General features: G+C 48.7%; 1 protein-coding gene across 10 annotated transcripts in view; it reads right to left on the reverse strand.

The window, feature by feature from the left end:
• Positions 1-36: 36 nt before the first annotated feature.
• Positions 37-17,998, reverse strand: part of IKZF4 (IKAROS family zinc finger 4) — a 25,557-nt gene continuing 7,595 nt past the window's right edge. For 3 of the 10 annotated variants that reach the window (XM_023520711.1, XM_023520713.1, XM_023520712.1), the window contains exons 3-10: positions 17,703-17,750; positions 9,731-9,824; positions 8,375-8,479; positions 7,101-7,361; positions 6,273-6,440; positions 3,573-3,722; positions 2,979-3,110; positions 37-2,390 (exon numbers count right to left, since the gene is read on the reverse strand). In XM_023520711.1, the coding sequence (XP_023376479.1) occupies positions 1,630-2,390; positions 2,979-3,110; positions 3,573-3,722; positions 6,273-6,440; positions 7,101-7,361; positions 8,375-8,479; positions 9,731-9,824; positions 17,703-17,723 (1,692 nt within the window). In that variant the 5' untranslated portion in view covers positions 17,724-17,750 and the 3' untranslated portion in view covers positions 37-1,629. Of the gene's footprint in view, positions 2,391-2,978; positions 3,111-3,572; positions 3,723-6,272; positions 6,441-7,100; positions 7,362-8,374; positions 8,480-9,730; positions 9,825-11,560; positions 11,663-14,991; positions 15,076-15,107; positions 15,331-17,702; positions 17,754-17,998 lie in introns of those variants that run through there. The other 7 variants (XM_011375708.2, XM_023520715.1, XM_011375705.2 and 4 more) reach the window with 7 other exon arrangements.

Genomic DNA, 17,998 nt, shown 5'->3' on the forward strand with positions numbered 1-17,998 from the left:
AACTTCTTGTGAGGTGTTGTGTTTGGTTTTTTAGTTTTTCTTTTTTTTTCTTTTTTCTTTTTTTTTTTTTTTTTACTATAGAAAAACAGCCTTTGGTTTGAATCTCAAGGAAGCAGAGAATGGGATGGCTGTGGCCTTGGGCAGGGAATTCTCGTAGAAAGAGACCTCCACTTGCAGTGGAGTGTATCTCCTCCTGCCCCCTTCTCACTAACTAGGTTACCCAAATAGCCAGGGATCTCTGCAGGAGCCAGGAGAGTGCCCCCTCCTGCCCTACATCTGGGAGCTGAGTATAGAAGAGGGCAGTAACGGATGACCCCCTTTCAGTTGTGCCCATCCTATTCTTGCTGGGACAAGAGTGGAATGGGGTAAGGGGCACATGCCTTTGCTCGTCCTGGGATAATTTTTGGTTATACTGAAAATTAGAGAGAAAAGAGACACCCTTTTCTCTCTGCCACTGATCCTAAGAACAGGGCCCAGGAGCCCGAGAATGAGAGGGTGAATCCTGCTGGGGGGGAGAAGAAGGCAGCATGACTGAGGGGTTGTATACCCCCTTATCACCAGACAGCAAAGCACTAGTTTCTCATAGGATGGGGACTGCAGGAGCCCCTGAGAGCCTAGGAAGGTCACTAGAGTGAAGAAGTTTGAAAGATGGAAGAGTATGAGAAGAATTTTGACCCACCCCCTTCCCATGCCCTGGTTCCCAGTTAGGCACCTGTGGCTCCCAACGTGTCAGAGACAGAGGACTGCAGACCTAGCCTTGGCCCCTGAGAATATAAAATTGGGGCACTCCACGGAGAGAAAAGCTACCACTGAGTAGACTGGCAGTTTGAAGAGAGTAGAGAGCAGTGGCAAGGGTTGTTCGAGGAGGGGGAAGAGATATATCACATCCTAGAGGGAGATCCTGAATGTGAGCTTTGGGGAACTCATATAACCAGGGGGATGTCAGGAGGACCCTCAGTCTCACGGTGACTGGGGAGAATTTCTTCAGCCCCTCCTAATTCCAAATGAGAGAATTCTTCATTTGTTCAAGAATAGTGCAAGCTGCCTAAAGTGAGAGGGCACAAGAGGTATGGAGTACCAGGTTGAAGGGTCCCGGAGAGAAGACATAATGCCACAGAGCTAAGGTAGTGCCAGAGGGAGCTATCAGCATCAAAACTGAAGAATCACATAATGCAGAAAGTGAGGACTTAGAGCAAGAAGCTCAAGGTCCCTTATAAATAAGAGGAGCTTCCCACCCCCCGGCGCTGTTGGAGAAAGCCAGATCAAAGAGAGAAAAATTAGGTCTAAAGTGGAAAGGGACTGTGGGAAGGAGGGCGGGGGAGTGCAAGTGACTGATGTAAGTTAAAAAAAAAAAGCAAAAGAAAAATCAACTATTCAATAAATAACTCAGTATGCTGAGATGAGAAATATAAAAAAAGGAGAAATATAAGCAAAAGACTTATTTCATCACAATGCTTAAATCAGTCAGAGTAGGGGAGTACAGGTGAGGAAGGGTCAGGGTCAAATGTGAAGTCAGGTAGCCAGTGGTGGGGGCTACACAGCAAAACTCCTTGGGATAAAGTGGGGACAGAGCTAGACTTCTATAGGTGGGGCAGTGGAGTGGCAGACTGAGGGGAGGGCAGGGGGTCACTAGCCCACCTTGTGCTCCCCCCGGACAATGTGGGAGGAGAATTCGTACCGGTCCTGGCTGTGGTAACCACAGATGTTGCACTCGAACGGGTCTCTGAAGCCATGGCAGCCCATGTGAATAGTGAACATGACATGGTCCAGAAAGAGGATGCGGCAGTGCTCACACTTGAAGGCCTTCACAGGCTCACCGCTCTCGCCCACCACCCGAAGCACTTCCTTGGAGGGGCCTGGGGTGCCCCGTAGTAACCCCTCCTGTGGCTTGGGGTCCTCTTTGGTGTAGGCAGGACTGGGCCGACCCACCACAATGGTGGGAGGTGGCTGGGGTGGGGGACCCTGAGGGAGGGCTACCACTCCCCCAACCCGATCTTCGTGGTTGCTTTCTGTATCTGTGGAGTCCTGGCAGCCATTGCTAGGGGAAGCCCCAGGGTCAGTAAGGGGGCCTCGGGCCCGGTAGAGGAGAGGACCTCCATCAGCCAGGTCCTCGGGTCCCTCACCTGCTTCTCGGGACCCTGGAAGCTCCAGTCGACCGGGGATGGGCTGCATCTGGGTGTAGACAGAGCTGATGACAGGAGTGAGTTCTGAGATGCAATTGGTAGGTGGAAGGCGGAGGGGACGCAGATGTTCTGCCCCAACAAAGGCCAGAGAACCTCCAAAGCCAGGATCCAGGCCATGGTGTGCCACCAGCTCCACATCTTTCTCATAGCCACCCGAGTTCACATCATAGGGGAGGTCTGAGAGGCTGAAGCGCATCTGCTTCTCACCTGTGGAGAAGAAGCTCTCAGCAGGGCTAGGTTTAGAGAACTCCCAAGCTCCCCAGGATTATTTGTTTTCTCACCCATGGGGATGGCTGTCGAGGTCAGGTACCTTTTGGGGCCACACCTGACTCTAGGCTGTAATTGTGAGAAGGACTCAGTCCCAGCCCACTGGTCTTTAATACCTCTTTCTTTACTCTCTATGAAGTTTCAGGTCCTTAGGGAGCTGATGACCAGGGCCAGGTGGGAGGCCCTATACTCATCTCCTCCCTCTGATTCTGAGGCCCTTCTCTCAGCAGCCATACACTGAAGTCCTTGGTATTCTTAAAAACTGGGAGAGCTAGAGTCCCCTGACCCCTTCCTCACAGAACTACCACAAGAGCCCTCAACGCTGACCCTTCTTCATCCTCTTGAGGTAAATTCTCCCTCTTCACTCTGCTCCTGTTCTGAGTACAGAGGCTGAGCACCAGAGACCACCGGACTGCTTTCTGTCCTTCAATCAAATCTCCAGACCTAACTAGTCTAATGGCTACCAGAGCTCAGATTTAGATGAGCTATGGCTTAAAGTTGATGTCTCCTCTCCAACTGGACTCTTACCTACAAACTTCTGGGGTGTGGAACGCTTGCGTTTGGTGAGGCTGTTGGCCAGACGATCAATGAAAGTTGGCCTCTCAGAGGATGAGTGCAGCATAGAGTCTGGCACCATCTCCAGGTCACGTATCTCATCACCTAGTGGGAGGGAGGTGGGGACAGGTAGTAGCAGCTGAGTGGGGTTAGCACTGGCCCAGCAGCCTTCACCTGGGAAAAACCAGCAGGTCAGTAGCCAAAGAAGATCACACCCAATGCCTGGGAAATTAGGTTCTGCTTACTTCACCCCATCTAGGGCTCATCCCAGCAACATGTCAGATAATTGGGGTCAATTATATACACTTGACCTTTGATTTTATACTTCTTTGTGTTCCCTCTCTCCCATTAGACTGAGGACATAGATCAAATACTCCCCTACCTCTGGGTCTCCCTATATGTAGCACCTACCAGGGGGCTCTGCACTAACTGGGGTGCTTGGCAGATTTACTGAGGTAACTGTCCCTTTTCCACGGACCTCATCCCTTTATGCAGCTGGAATTACCCTTGTCCTGTACTCCCTCTGGCCCTGCCCTCAACTCCCCCATAATCCTGCCTACAGCCCACCTGGTTGGCCAGCCAGAGCTTGGGCTTCAGTGCTGAGACTCTGCAGGTAGTTGTGGCACCGCTCCTTGTGCTCCTCCAGGGTGCTCTGCTGTTTGTAGCTCCGGCCGCAGTAGTTACATTTGTAGGGCTTGCCCACCGTGGGAGAGGAGACTGGAGGAGAGAGGAGAGAAATACCATCAAAGTTACTTCTCTCTGTGCCCTGACTCTACAAAATCAACCAGGAGGAGAGGTACACTAGCATTAGGAGGAAGGGATCTTGCTCAGTTGAATTCTTCTATTTGTCTTCCCTTCCCCAACTTTAGCTGTAAGCATGGCCTGAAGACCAAACTTGGAGAAGAGGGACAATGCGCAGCTATGGGAGGAGAGAGGCAACCCAGGGCATATAGCAATGGACTGCTAGTGGACCTCAAGGTGGCCATTGCTGTTCAAAGGAAAGAAGGACCCAGGGACTTTGTAGGGGATCATCCCTGGCAGGCAGGCTGGCCCCACCCCAGGATCTCAGAGTCTGGGGCCCAGACTGTGGTTTAACCTTTCCATGTGGCAGGTGGGTGTCAGTGCTGTTTATCAGACAAGGGGATTTTTTTGCTTACGAACTATCTGCTTTGGTTTGGGGGAAAGTGGTGGGCTGGGGTGACATAAATGAGAGCCCTCAGATCTGCCGACGTGGGGAGGGGCAGTTTTCACTGACCTTTACTTGTACTTTTTTACCTCCACTCTTAGCCTGGTTTTACTGCTTATTTTTCTTTCTGTCTCTCTACACTGAGATACCAAGAGAGCCCCAGAGAAATCATCACTGATAGAGAAATTCTGAGAAGAGAAAAAGAGTAAAAGAACAGAGAGGAAAACAAAGGAGAAGAGTAAAAGAAAAAGAACAACTTTGCGGGTCTTTTTTTTAAAAAGAACAAGTTATAAAGATTTTGCTTCAACTAAAGAAAAAAACGTTGGGAAAACTGAGATCGACACTTCCTTTAAAGACAACTTTTGAGATATTTGTGAAAGGAGAGAAAAAAGTGAGAGAAACAAGGTATTGTATATTTTATTTTATGTATCTTGCTACTACTGAGCAAGGTATCTCCAGGAGCACCTCCCCATACAACCGGCCCCCTGTACTGGTCCATGCCTCCCACCCCCAGCCCCACCTAAACTGAACCTTGATTTAATCAATCTACTGCCATTTTGCTCTTGCTTTGTAAACCCAAGTATTTGGGGGATACAATGAAAGCCATGGTCCCCATCCACCCAAGACTTGGGGAAATGGTTTAACATCTAGAAAGGGACCCCTTTCTTCTTACAGTGTGGGTTGTAATAGAAAGCATCTCACAAAAATGGGACCCAACTGTGTCTTCTTCTGTCCTTAATAATCTCCTGTAGAACATCCAAAATCCTCCTCCCACTGGCCTCCCTGTTGTTAAGAATTCTAGGGGCCAAGCCCTCCTTGTTCCAAACCAGCAGGGGGAGCCACCCCTTTTCTGAGGGAAAGGAGCAGGAATCTCTGGTACTGGACCTTGATGGGGTTCCAGCGAAGCTGCAGAATAGCTCTGTGACCCGCAAATCTTTTTTACTTTTTCCAGAGCTTCAGTTTCCTTGTCAGCAAAATGGGGATAATAACATCTACCTTGGAATTGTTATGAGAGTCACATGAGACACAAGCGAAATGCTTTATAGATTATAAAGCATGAATCAACGATGATCTTTCTCCCCATTTCTCCACATACATAGAGATAAAGAGGTCCCGGCTCCACGGTGAGAGAACCTAGAACAAGGTAGGTGGCTGAAAAAAGTAGAGGGTAGTGAGGTGATTGCTCTGTCCCTTTTAATCCTGGCCCAGGAGAGTTTAGGAAAAGAGAAAAATAGCAAGGAAAGTTTCCAAGGACAGACCCCACTAATTCTTTCCCCCCTGCCCTTCTTCCTGCCTTCTCCCAATCTTGAGCTCCCTCCTTCTTGCCAGTTCAGCTCTTGGCCTCTTCCCGAATCCAAGCCAAAAGCTTAAAACTTCGTAAAATGCTTCAAAAGTGCTATCTGTCCAGCTCATTCAAGCAGATATTGATTCAGTCTTGGCTGGGCTAGAAAATTGGGTTAGTCCAGTTCCCTGGCACTGTTCCAAACACTGACCTCCAGGCCCTCGCTCTCGCCACTGGTAAGGATAAGGAGAAAGCGTCTTGGGGTGGGGAACAGAAATGGGATAATCTTTACTTGGGCTTCCTTTCTTCCAGTTTGGGAGGCCCTTGGATATTTTCAGGTACCAGTAAAAAGTAAAGGAGAGGACAGACCTCTGATGTTGCCAGGGGCAGGCGAACACAGGTGTGGGGCCTAGGGCAGATGGGAGTGAAAGGAGGGGTTTCCCTGGTGCTGTGCTCAGAAGTGGGGAGTGATGGGGCACAGATGGTTCTGCCATCAGCATGAACTTTAAAAACAGGGAAGGTGACTGTTAAGAGCCGAGAACGTCACTCATACTCCTCTTGGTCCATGTCACAGACTGTGGCAGATGTAAAATACCTCCTCACAGAGTCCTCCAAATTCCCCATGGGGCCTGCTGCCCAGAGGAGGGGTTAGAGAGGCAGGACCTTATCTGCTCCGGGGGTGCTCTGCCTTCCTCAGTGACAGACACTGTAACTCCCCAGATACGAGAAAAATTGCTGAACTCTATTTACTGGGTGTACTGGTCTCATCCCCTCTTCTCCCACTGGAAAGGTTACTGACCCGAGTGTGTTCGGAGGTGGCCGGTGAGTGCATCACGCCGGCGGCAGGCGTAGTTGCAGAAGGGACATTTGAAGGGCTTCTCCCCAGAGTGCAGCTTGATGTGGCGCAGCAGGTTCCCCTTCTGAGTGAAGGAGGCACCACACTGGTTGCAGTGGAAGGGCCTTTCACCTGTAAGTGAAAGAACAGATTCCAAGGGACTGGGTGTGAGGAACTTTGAAGGCTGAACGTAGTTCCCCACCCTCCACCCCACAGTGCCTGAGGGAAGGTGCTCAGAACGAATTTCTGAGAGGTGGGGCTGTGCTACTCACACAAATCCTGCTTAATAAAGATCCCTTGGGAACTGTCTTACCTTGGGAAGGTGTGGATTAGCGGATTGTGGCAGGGAGAAGGCCAGAGGCCGTTACCAAAAGCCAAGCCCCACAGGGCTCCCTCTGCCCCAGGAGCCCAAAGCCCGAGGAAGCTGAGAAGAGGCTTCTGTTTTCCATTTTTTTTCTTTATCATGAGCTGGGAGGGCCCAAACAATACCCAGGAGTCCTACCCTCATTGGACTATAAGATCCTTCTTGAGGCTACAACACTTTTTCCCCTCTCTCACTTCATGAGAAAAGCATCAGCTCTTCTTTTTAACAAAAGCTGAGGAAAGTGGCAGGGAAGTACAGGTGTTCAGGAAATCTAAATTCCATACCCCCTACCCTTTTTCCTCAGCTAGAAAATGTGCCAGGAGAGACCCTTCCTTTTGAGCTGCCCTACTCCAGGCATGGCCTCCTAGCACTGCCTCCACATCTCCAGCCAAACCAGGAGCTCCTCCCTGAGCCCCTGGCTTACTCACCCGTATGGCTGCGCTTGTGCACCATGAGCACATTGGGTCCAATGCAGACCATGCCACAGACATCACATTTGAGCTTGCCATTGGGCAGCCGGATGCCACCCGGGGAGTGAGGCTCTGGCCCACTTCCATCACAGTAGCCCAGGGGCTCCGACAATGAGTCTTCCACAATCACACTATCGTCCTTTTCCAGGAGCCGCTCATCTGGCCCCAGCAGTCTGCTCGACTCCTCATCGCTGTACATCTCCACCTTGATGGAGTTGGCTGGAGGGCGGGATGGTATTTAGGATAGAGACAGGCAAAGGGGAGAGCCTGCCCCCAGGCCAGAATGGCACTCCTGAAGTCCAAAAGGGGTCTCCAAGTCCTGAGACATTCAGGCTTCAAAAAGGGGCCAACATTCTAGGCATCCTGAGTGGTGATATCAGGGTCCTGCTGGGACCTGAAATAACCTTTTCCTCCTATCCCACTGACCAGGCAAATAGGCTTCAAGAGAAAAAAGTTGGGGTACATAGGATGTCTTCTATCACTGGGGAGAGGAGGAGGCTAAGGGGAGCCTATTTCCCCACTCTCTTGTCTTTAAGAAAGATGTCTGGCTTGGCCCTGGGCAGGAAGCCAGCCAGTAACTGGCAGGAAAACGGTCCTAGGAAGACTGAAGAGACAGGGCTAAAGAGAGAGCAAAACTAGAAGACAGACATGGCTCACATTATCCTTCCACCCCATAAGACTGAGCCCCTCTACTCCCCTCCATAAAAATCTGGAAAGGGGAATGGAGGAGGGAGGAGCCACCGTGGAGAAGAAAGCTTTGGCTCTAGCTCTGACCTACATTCCTGGCTATTCCAACCATTTAGAGAATGTCACAGATCTAGGGCCAGCTGAGGAGGGGCAGTCATGGGGACCCTGTCTGGGCAGGATAATTATGGGAGGGTGTGATGAGGAGATCCTTCTCATCTCTATTTCCTATCTAACTCCAGCTCAGGACCATTTCTATCTACCTGCTACTCCAACTCCAGACTATCTCTTTGGGGCCTTTACCTTAATCCCATCATGGTTTCCCACCCCCCCCTCAAATTCCATCCTAGTCTGGCAGTGATCCTTTACTCTCCTTTCAGAAGTCAGGAAAAGCCTGGACACTAAGCTCCTTAGTACTTTTAGAAACTCCGAGCAAGAAATCAGGAGGAGGCAGCGATGGGGAAATGGCTGCCAGTGGAAGATGAATCAAGGGACAAACACAAATGGGGGGTGCCTAGTGCCAGGGGAGGGAAGGAGGGTACACTTACCACTGAGTGAGCGGCTGGGAGAAGAGTGCTGGCTGTTGGGGGTGCTCACCGAGGGCCCCACTGGGGCCCCGAGGAACTCCTTCTCCAAAGATGAGTCCCCGCTACCTTGGAGGAGAGAACAAGAGGGCAGGTGAAGCTGCAGCTGGAGCCATTTACTGTCCATTGCCAAATCTTATCGAAATTCAGTTACACTTATCTTGTATCAATGTACAAAGCGGTGTTGTATGCTGGGCACCATACCTTGTGCCCTTGACAGCCTGGGTGTCTGGAGCTGACTTCCGCGAACTCAGTGGCTGGGTCTTGCCCACCCTACCTTTATCTAGGCCTGAGGGGAAGAGCATCACTGCCTGACGTCCACAGGAAGCAGGGCTGGGGCTGGGCGGGCCAGGGTGGAGAGGAAAATGGGGGCCTCAGGAGGGAGGCGGCTCAGGACAGACGTTCTTCCCTACTGTTCCTCTCCGGAGCCCCCAACACCAGGTTCGGGATCTGCAGGAAGGGCAGCTGGAACTGTCTCGGAATCTAATGATAATAATGGCAGTCATAATAATGGCAGCTAACATGGAGTGCTTAGTATGTGCCAGGCATTGATCTATGCACCTTGAATGAACTATTTTATTTAATCGTCACGACAACTCTATGAAGTAGGTGCCAATATTTTCTTAACTTTGCAGGTGAGGAAACTGAGGCACAAAAGAGGCTATGGTACTTGTCCAAGGTCACATAGCTGGTAGTGGTGTAACTGGGATCTGATCATAAACGGTAAGAGCCCATGTCCTTAACAACCACCTACACAGCTGATTGGGACTCATTGTTTCAGTAGGGGAGAGTTGGGCCCATTAGACTTTCTAAAATTAGCAAAAATTTGACTACTCTAAAAAGCCCCCTATCTGATATGATTCCAACTAAATATTTATTACGTGATGCTACCTTGACAGTGAAATAATTAGTTTATTTTCAATACATTCATTTTAACTTGTTGACAAATTGCTTTGTAAAATTTTTGAAAATTTCATGTTTTTAAAAATCAAATAACACACCTGAAGATATGAATCGTGTCTTTAAAAAAAGTCCCTCCTCCCCACAATCTTCTACATAAATATATAGGTGAAATAAAACACATGTAGATAAACACACACAGAGACACAGAAAGAGATCACATATGTGGATGCACATAAAGAAAACATACCTACTGGGATAAACATACCCGTAGCCTTCTATATTATCTGCTAACATGAACATGCATGGATGTGAGCACACAGGCCTAAATATGAAAGAGACATACACAAACCCTAAAATTCATCCCTAAAGTCCACCTATTAGTACTTTACCCAATTTTCCAGCTATATACATACTTACTTTCACAAAATAAAGATTCCATTATAAAATGGTTGGAGTCGTGGGCCTGAGGCAAGAAATCCGGAACACACCCTCCTGAGGGATCCCTCTCCAGCTTTGGTCAGTGGGAAGAAAACAACCACTCAGGACTTTGGGACCATTTCCCATTCATATCCTCTCCTAAAAGTCCCACTTCCCCCACTCTATCCCATCAAAGCCTGAGGAAATTCGTTCACTATCTATAGAAAAAGCCTTTTGGCTTAAAACTGAGTTTCCCCAGCTGCGGCTCTTTAGATGAGCCATGGTTATCTACAAAAGTTGCCCCAAATCAGAACCACACACATATAATGAAGTGAGTATCTCAGAGTTGTGGGTTGAGACTTATAGACCCGGACACAGTTTGAAAATACATTCTTTCAACTACATGTACTGTTTCTAAGAAGGGTTCATTCCTTTTCAAATAGTGCTGACTTGCCCTAAATCACTTGATGTTAGTATTGGGGGAAGCACAGGACTCTGGGCCCTGGCATCAAGTCCTTGACCCTAGAAGGATGAAGGCGCTTGCTGGAAATTCATTGCTGGTCTCAGCCTACCAGGTTGAGGCTGCCTCTTGGGGCCAGGGGCTTGATATATGGGGGGAAATATCCTTAAAGGGATATCTAGGGACAAGGGGAAACATCCTTTGTGGCTTTCCCTATTAAGGCCTGGGAAGAGAAGGAAGAGCAGGTGCCTCCAGAGTCACACCAGTAGTTCAAGAGGTTCTTTGATGCCATGACCCTCCCTAGGATAAAAGTAAGAGGGAAAAACAGGCTCAAGTCTACTTTTACGGGACTAATACATAAAAATGAATCATTTCAGGGGTTGGAAAATCTTTATGAGGTTCTAGGGATTTTGATTTCTGGTAAAAGGGTGAAAAGGACTAGAATCAGATTTAGGAAGTCCAGCAGTTCCTCTCTCAGCCTCAGAAACCCCAGTGAGGGAATTTCAAATGCCTGGGACTCCCAAGAAATCCCAGACTGTCAAAGCCAAGAATTAAGGCTTCTCTCAGGTCTCAGAGACATTTTCTTGGTCAAAGTCATCATAGATTGGCTGAACCCCCAGAGGGCAAAGCCAAATCATGAAATTCACATCAGAGGAACTAGGAGGTGGGTATAGGGCAGAAAAGCAGGAGGGAGAGAAGAGAGAGACAGGAACCAGGGTAATATTCTACAAGCTAAATGTGTATTCATGAGCTGAAGGAGACTAGCCTTCTACTCCTGCTGCCCTTCCTTGATCCCTCAGAGTGGCTACCTCTAGGGAATAGCCATGAGGTCGGAGAACCTCCACACTTCTCTGCAAAGGACCTCATCCTAACTGCTTTCTCTTTCTTGACCAGGGACTCCAGGGTAGCAGGATGCTAGCCTGCTAGCAGGGAATAGTGGGTACAGGAGCAAAGAAAGCCGCCCATCCGCAGCTCTATTGTGGGGAGGAGGTTGAGGCCCCTCAGATCTCTGTTCCAGGCTAAAGCATCTGCTGCCAAGGGTTCCCTTTACCTTGATTCCCCCTATTACCCATTCCCACCCAGGCCTGTCTCGGCATTTCACTCTGGGCAGCTCTACATCTGTCCCCAAGGCCTAATCAAGATGTCACCACAAGCTCCCACTGTCCAAGTCGCAGTCTTTGCTTAGCAACACCAAACACCCTTTCCCATCCTCCGCAAGTGTAAGGAGGAACGCCCCCTCCCCCGCCACACACACACACACACAGCCCCCATCCTCTCTCTCCTCAGGCTCAGGAGTTGTTACTGAATTGGCTCCCTAGCCCCAGCACCCCCCTTCCCCCCTCCACTAGCCACCTTCTGCCTGAACTTACATTATCCTTCCCTTGCCGGTGAGACCCTGGGGTGCGAATGCGGCCGCCGCCTTGGAAACGGCGAGGGAGTGCGGGTGGTGTGTGCATGTCTGCGTCTCGGTGGCAGGCAGGGGTGAGCCCAGCCACTCACCTTCCAGGAAGCGTGGATTCCTGGAAGTGAGGGGAACCGCCGTCATTTCGCAGGCAGCGGCAGCGGCACGGTGAGCAGGGGCCCACGGCTGCAGCCAGCAAGAAGAGCTCAGCCCAGGGTGTATGTGTGTGAGTGAGTGAGTGAGTGAGTGAGTGTGTGTGTGTGTGTGTGAGAGAGAGGAGAGGGGGAGAGAGAGAGAGAGAGAGAGAGAGAGAGAGAGAGAGAGAGAGAGAGAGAGAGAGAGAGAGAGAGAAGGAGAGGAGAGAGAGAGAGAGAGGGGAGAGCGCGCGCAAGCGAGTGCACCCTTGGATGTGCTTGGGGAGGGGGCTGGAGAGAATGTATATGTGTGTCTGGTTCTTGGCGGGTGGGGGGGGGATGCTAGGCTACAGCATCCCTTACCAAAGCCAGTGAAGGAGCGGGGGTGGGGGTGTGTATGCACAGGGAGGGGAAGGCAGATGCTGTTGCCCTCGTGCCCAGCAGACAAAGAGGAACTGCACAACAAATGCCTGAGAGAGGCAAGAGTGTGTGCAAGAGAGAGAGAGAGATGGATGGGCCCTCAGGGTGGGAGGGAGAAAGGGGGGCCCCCAGGGAAGGCCCAATCCTCCGCCAGCTGGGGAAGCCAAGGCCCCAGAGGTCATGGGGCCCAGGACACAGGGCAGCTTCAAGGCTCTCAGATCAGCAGAAAGCCCCTCCCCCACCAAACTCAGGCACTCGTATTCCCTCCTTTCCCTCCTCCTCCAGGAGGGAGGTCGCTCTGTAGATCTACGCCTGACATCTGGGGACTGACAGCCCCCTCCTTCTCAGCAGCGAGAGGGCCCAGCACAGTCTGATCTCAGGCTGGTGTGGCTCTGTGGCCCTGAGCCCTTTCAGGTCCCAGGCAAATACTGGTATAGCTTCCCCACCTCCTCTCCCCTCCCCTCCTGTGCCCCTGGGGCTCGGCAGGCCGCCGACAGCCCTGGATGAATCCGCCCTCTATCAAGACAAGGCCTCTGCTCCCTTCCCTTCCAGAGGAGCTGCTCACTGAAGTGCTGACCTACTTTGGAGACTAGATTTTCTGATTCCAAGAATTTGGGGGTGGGAGGGGCTTTGAAACTTTGGGCTGCCTACCCCTGCATCCCTTTCTACTAAGGTTCCCTTAAACATTTCACTGTCCCAGAAAACTTGAGACAAGCACTGCTCAGTCCGTTAATTGCATGAGCTATGTTTCAGCAATTCAGTTTCCCTTGAAAGATAGGGAATGAGGGAGGGGAGAGAATCCCTGTGGTAAATTAATGGGCTTTTCCCTTCTCTTCCCTCTCTCCCACAGGAGGGAATGATCTGCACCTTTAGAAGGAGATAGGGGAGAAAAGATGGAGTTTCTGAATTAGGTTCTGTGAGGTAGGAAAATCTCTTTGAGGAACAAGAGAGATACCCACTTCAAGAGGCCAGGTGAGGGGCCACCTGTTGTGTAGGCAGAAGAACTGTGACGACCCTGAAGGGAACCACTGGTGTGCACTGCAGCCTTTCCCACAGCTTCTATATCAGCCCAGGAGAGATGATGGGTCAGCAACACGATCTCAGAAGCCCCTCAAGTGGACTGTCTGCCATGCTCCATCTTGCAGGGGCTACTTTTCAGGGCCAATGTTAGCCCTACCTTGATTTTCCCTTTTCCCTTTCTAAGGTAGCTGCTGACATCTAGAATTCTCAAAACACAGATGAGGGGTTTCTAGCCTCCACTTTCATTCAAAAACCATCCTGTGCAGAGGCCTCTTTTTATCTAAGTAATGCCAACATGCTGGAAGCAGGGAAAGCTTAGTTTCTTAGCACAGTGAAGCAAACTCTCTCAGGAATGTCCCTCTAATATCCAACATTCTCCAGAGATAGCACTGGAAAGAGCTCCATGGGATATTTCCCCGGCCACCTTCCTGGTTTTTCATTTGCCTACCGTAGGGCAGGGAATGGTTTTTATCCATCTGAATGATCCCCAGCAATAAAGTGGGGTCCTGCGTGTGGTTGTTGCTCGGTAGCGGTTTTCTAAACAGGCTTAACTGAGCAGAAGGTAGGAAGGTTGGCTGGTTCCTTAGAAAGGCTACGACTTTTGTACCAATAAAGTCTCTTTCAATTAAGTTAGTCCACTTGATCCCTGTCCCTCTGTCCAGCATGTGGCAGGTATTGCACGCCTTTATTCATTCCAACTCCTTCCCTCCTTAAATAAAAAAGGGGTTAGAGTCGATGTCGCCCCTTACATTACCTGGGTGTTGCTGATGACTCTTATATGTGTACCTGACCAATGCTGCTATCTCCCTTAGTGCATGCCCATAACTCCTCCATCAGTTTCACTTTAGGGTAAAAAAAATAAGTATAGGTCATTTCTACAGTGGTGCTTAGATTTCTGATAGGGATATTCATCATGTCAAAACCAAATCCTGGTTTCCCTTACTTCTTATAATCATTTTCTGCCCTGACATTCTAATGGTCCACAAAATGATTCCTTTCATCTTAGAGACACTCTGTCTTAGGCCCTTTCCTATACCCTTAGAGAGGGACCCAGATAAAGTTCCTTATTTCTTTTCCCTTGTTAAACTCTGAGGGGATCCTGATTACTTTCATATCTCTAAAAGCCAGTCATACTATAAGCAATGATCTTATACTTGCCATAAGAGTATTTGGCAGGTATGAAAAGCTACATGTTATGATCGTGGAAAAGGACTGGGGGAAGGATTGGGCTCTATATCTACTTCAAAGACTGTAAGTTGTTGGCCCACTGGCTAAATTTGGCCTATAGATAAGTTTAGCTTGCCCCATGGAACATATAAAAAAATATCGAGTCATTATTTTTAAATGGAGACATACGAGATAAATCTGGATTTCTGATTTCTCTTAAAAAATTGGAAGTTTTGGCCACACTGGATACACATTCCCACATGGCAGAGACGTGTGCACTGAAGACCTGATGTTATATTAGGTAGGATATGTGTTCTCCAGGTCATGACAATCCCCTACTCTTCTCTTCTGTCCATTTTCCTGACCTGGGTCACTCATTTACATACCCACCTGACCTCAAAAGGCCTTTGAGGTCTGAAACTCTGCTCCACTCTCTACCTTGCTGAGACAGAATGTCATGTTTGGCTGGTGACCTCAGAGCACAGAAGGAACCACATCTTCCTTCGATCTCTTTGCTTTAAATCATTCCTTTCTAATAGTCTCTACTCGTATTCCCCTCCTACTCCCTTCCCCTTTCCCTATCCCCCAAGAAGTCTGGGAAGAGAATCACTAGGGAATGTAAAATGACCAAAATCAAATGCACACTGCCAAGCATTACCAAGCGTGAGTGTCAGCTTTGTGACTATGGCACTCAGAGGACCAATGCTAGGCTGAAGATTGCTCCACAGGAGAGTGCTCCAGCCCCTTACAAGTAGAATGCACAAGAAGGCATACCAGACAAATAGGAGCGGCCATTGCAGTCTTCTATGTCCATCTTAGATTCTGCTGAAAAAGAAAATAGCTGCTATTAGAAGCCAGATCTGGGAAGGAAGGAGGTTTCTCTCTAACATTCTGGAGTTAACAAGAAATCTAAAGATCATTTAAGTGTGTTCGGACCCTATCCTAAAGAAGAAAAACTTCATACTTAGTCCTGGCATGAAAGACAATGTATCCTGACTTATAAGCCCCAGGGTCTCCTTCAACCCATAACTTCTGCTTCCCCAGCCTCTGGAGTGGAAACACTGCATCCCTTTCTACTAAGGTTCCCTTAAACATTTCACTGTCCCAGAAAACTTGAGACAAGCACTGCTCAGTCCGTTAATTGCATGAGCTATGTTTCAGCAATTCAGTTTCCCTTGAAAGATAGGGAATGAGGGAGGGGAGAGAATCCCTGTGGTAAATTAATGGGCTTTTCCCTTCTCTTCCCTCTCTCCCACAGGAGGGAATGATCTGCACCTTTAGAAGGAGATAGGAGAGAAAAGATGGAGTTTCTGAATTAGGTTCTGTGAGGTAGGAAAATCTCTTTGAGGAACAAGAGAGATACCCACTTCAAGAGGCCAGGTGAGGGGCCACCTGTTGTGTAGGCAGAAGAACTGTGACGACCCTGAAGGGAACCACTGGTGTGCACTGCAGCCTTTCCCACAGCTTCTATATCAGCCCAGGAGAGATGATGGGTCAGCAACACGATCTCAGAAGCCCCTCAAGTGGACTGTCTGCCATGCTCCATCTTGCAGGGGCTACTTTTCAGGGCCAATGTTAGCCCTACCTTGATTTTCCCTTTTCCCTTTCTAAGGTAGCTGCTGACATCTAGAATTCTCAAAACACAGATGAGGGGTTTCTAGCCTCCACTTTCATTCAAAAACCATCCTGTGCAGAGGCCTCTTTTTATCTAAGTAATGCCAACATGCTGGAAGCAGGGAAAGCTTAGTTTCTTAGCACAGTGAAGCAAACTCTCTCAGGAATGTCCCTCTAATATCCAACATTCTCCAGAGATAGCACTGGAAAGAGCTCCATGGGATATTTCCCCGGCCACCTTCCTGGTTTTTCATTTGCCTACCGTAGGGCAGGGAATGGTTTTTATCCATCTGAATGATCCCCAGCAATAAAGTGGGGTCCTGCGTGTGGTTGTTGCTCGGTAGCGGTTTTCTAAACAGGCTTAACTGAGCAGAAGGTAGGAAGGTTGGCTGGTTCCTTAGAAAGGCTACGACTTTTGTACCAATAAAGTCTCTTTCAATTAAGTTAGTCCACTTGATCCCTGTCCCTCTGTCCAGCATGTGGCAGGTATTGCACGCCTTTATTCATTCCAACTCCTTCCCTCCTTAAATAAAAAAGGGGTTAGAGTCGATGTCGCCCCTTACATTACCTGGGTGTTGCTGATGACTCTTATATGTGTACCTGACCAATGCTGCTATCTCCCTTAGTGCATGCCCATAACTCCTCCATCAGTTTCACTTTAGGGTAAAAAAAATAAGTATAGGTCATTTCTACAGTGGTGCTTAGATTTCTGATAGGGATATTCATCATGTCAAAACCAAATCCTGGTTTCCCTTACTTCTTATAATCATTTTCTGCCCTGACATTCTAATGGTCCACAAAATGATTCCTTTCATCTTAGAGACACTCTGTCTTAGGCCCTTTCCTATACCCTTAGAGAGGGACCCAGATAAAGTTCCTTATTTCTTTTCCCTTGTTAAACTCTGAGGGGATCCTGATTACTTTCATATCTCTAAAAGCCAGTCATACTATAAGCAATGATCTTATACTTGCCATAAGAGTATTTGGCAGGTATGAAAAGCTACATGTTATGATCGTGGAAAAGGACTGGGGGAAGGATTGGGCTCTATATCTACTTCAAAGACTGTAAGTTGTTGGCCCACTGGCTAAATTTGGCCTATAGATAAGTTTAGCTTGCCCCATGGAACATTTAAAAAAATATCGAGTCATTATTTTTAAATGGAGACATACGAGATAAATCTGGATTTCTGATTTCTCTTAAAAAATTGGAAGTTTTGGCCACACTGGATACACATTCCCACATGGCAGAGACGTGTGCACTGAAGACCTGATGTTATGTTAGGTAGGATATGTGTTCTCCAGGTCATGACAATCCCCTACTCTTCTCTTCTGTCCATTATCCTGACCTGGGTCACTCATTTACATACCCACCTGACCTCAAAAGGCCTTTGAGGTCTGAAACTCTGCTCCACTCTCTACCTGGCTGAGACAGAATGTCATGTTTGGCTGGTGACCTCAGAGCACAGAAGGAACCACATCTTCCTTCGATCTCTTTGCTTTAAATCATTCCTTTCTAATAGTCTCTACTCGTATTCCCCTCCTACTCCCTTCCCCTTTCCCTATCCCCCAAGAAGTCTGGGAAGAGAATCACTAGGGAATGTAAAATGACCAAAATCAAATGCACACTGCCAAGCATTACCAAGCGTGAGTGTCAGCTTTGTGACTATGGCACTCAGAGGACCAATGCTAGGCTGAAGATTGCTCCACAGGAGAGTGCTCCAGCCCCTTACAAGTAGAATGCACAAGAAGGCATACCAGACAAATAGGAGCGGCCATTGCAGTCTTCTATGTCCATCTTAGATTCTGCTGAAAAAGAAAATAGCTGCTATTAGAAGCCAGATCTGGGAAGGAAGGAGGTTTCTCTCTAACATTCTGGAGTTAACAAGAAATCTAAAGATCATTTAAGTGTGTTCGGACCCTATCCTAAAGAAGAAAAACTTCATACTTAGTCCTGGCATGAAAGACAATGTATCCTGACTTATAAGCCCCAGGGTCTCCTTCAACCCATAACTTCTGCTTCCCCAGCCTCTGGAGTGGAAACACTGTCTTAT

This window comes from Pteropus vampyrus, unplaced genomic scaffold, assembly GCF_000151845.1.
Source record: "Pteropus vampyrus isolate Shadow unplaced genomic scaffold, Pvam_2.0 Scaffold276, whole genome shotgun sequence".
In the NCBI taxonomy this organism is placed as follows: Eukaryota; Metazoa; Chordata; class Mammalia; order Chiroptera; family Pteropodidae; genus Pteropus; species Pteropus vampyrus.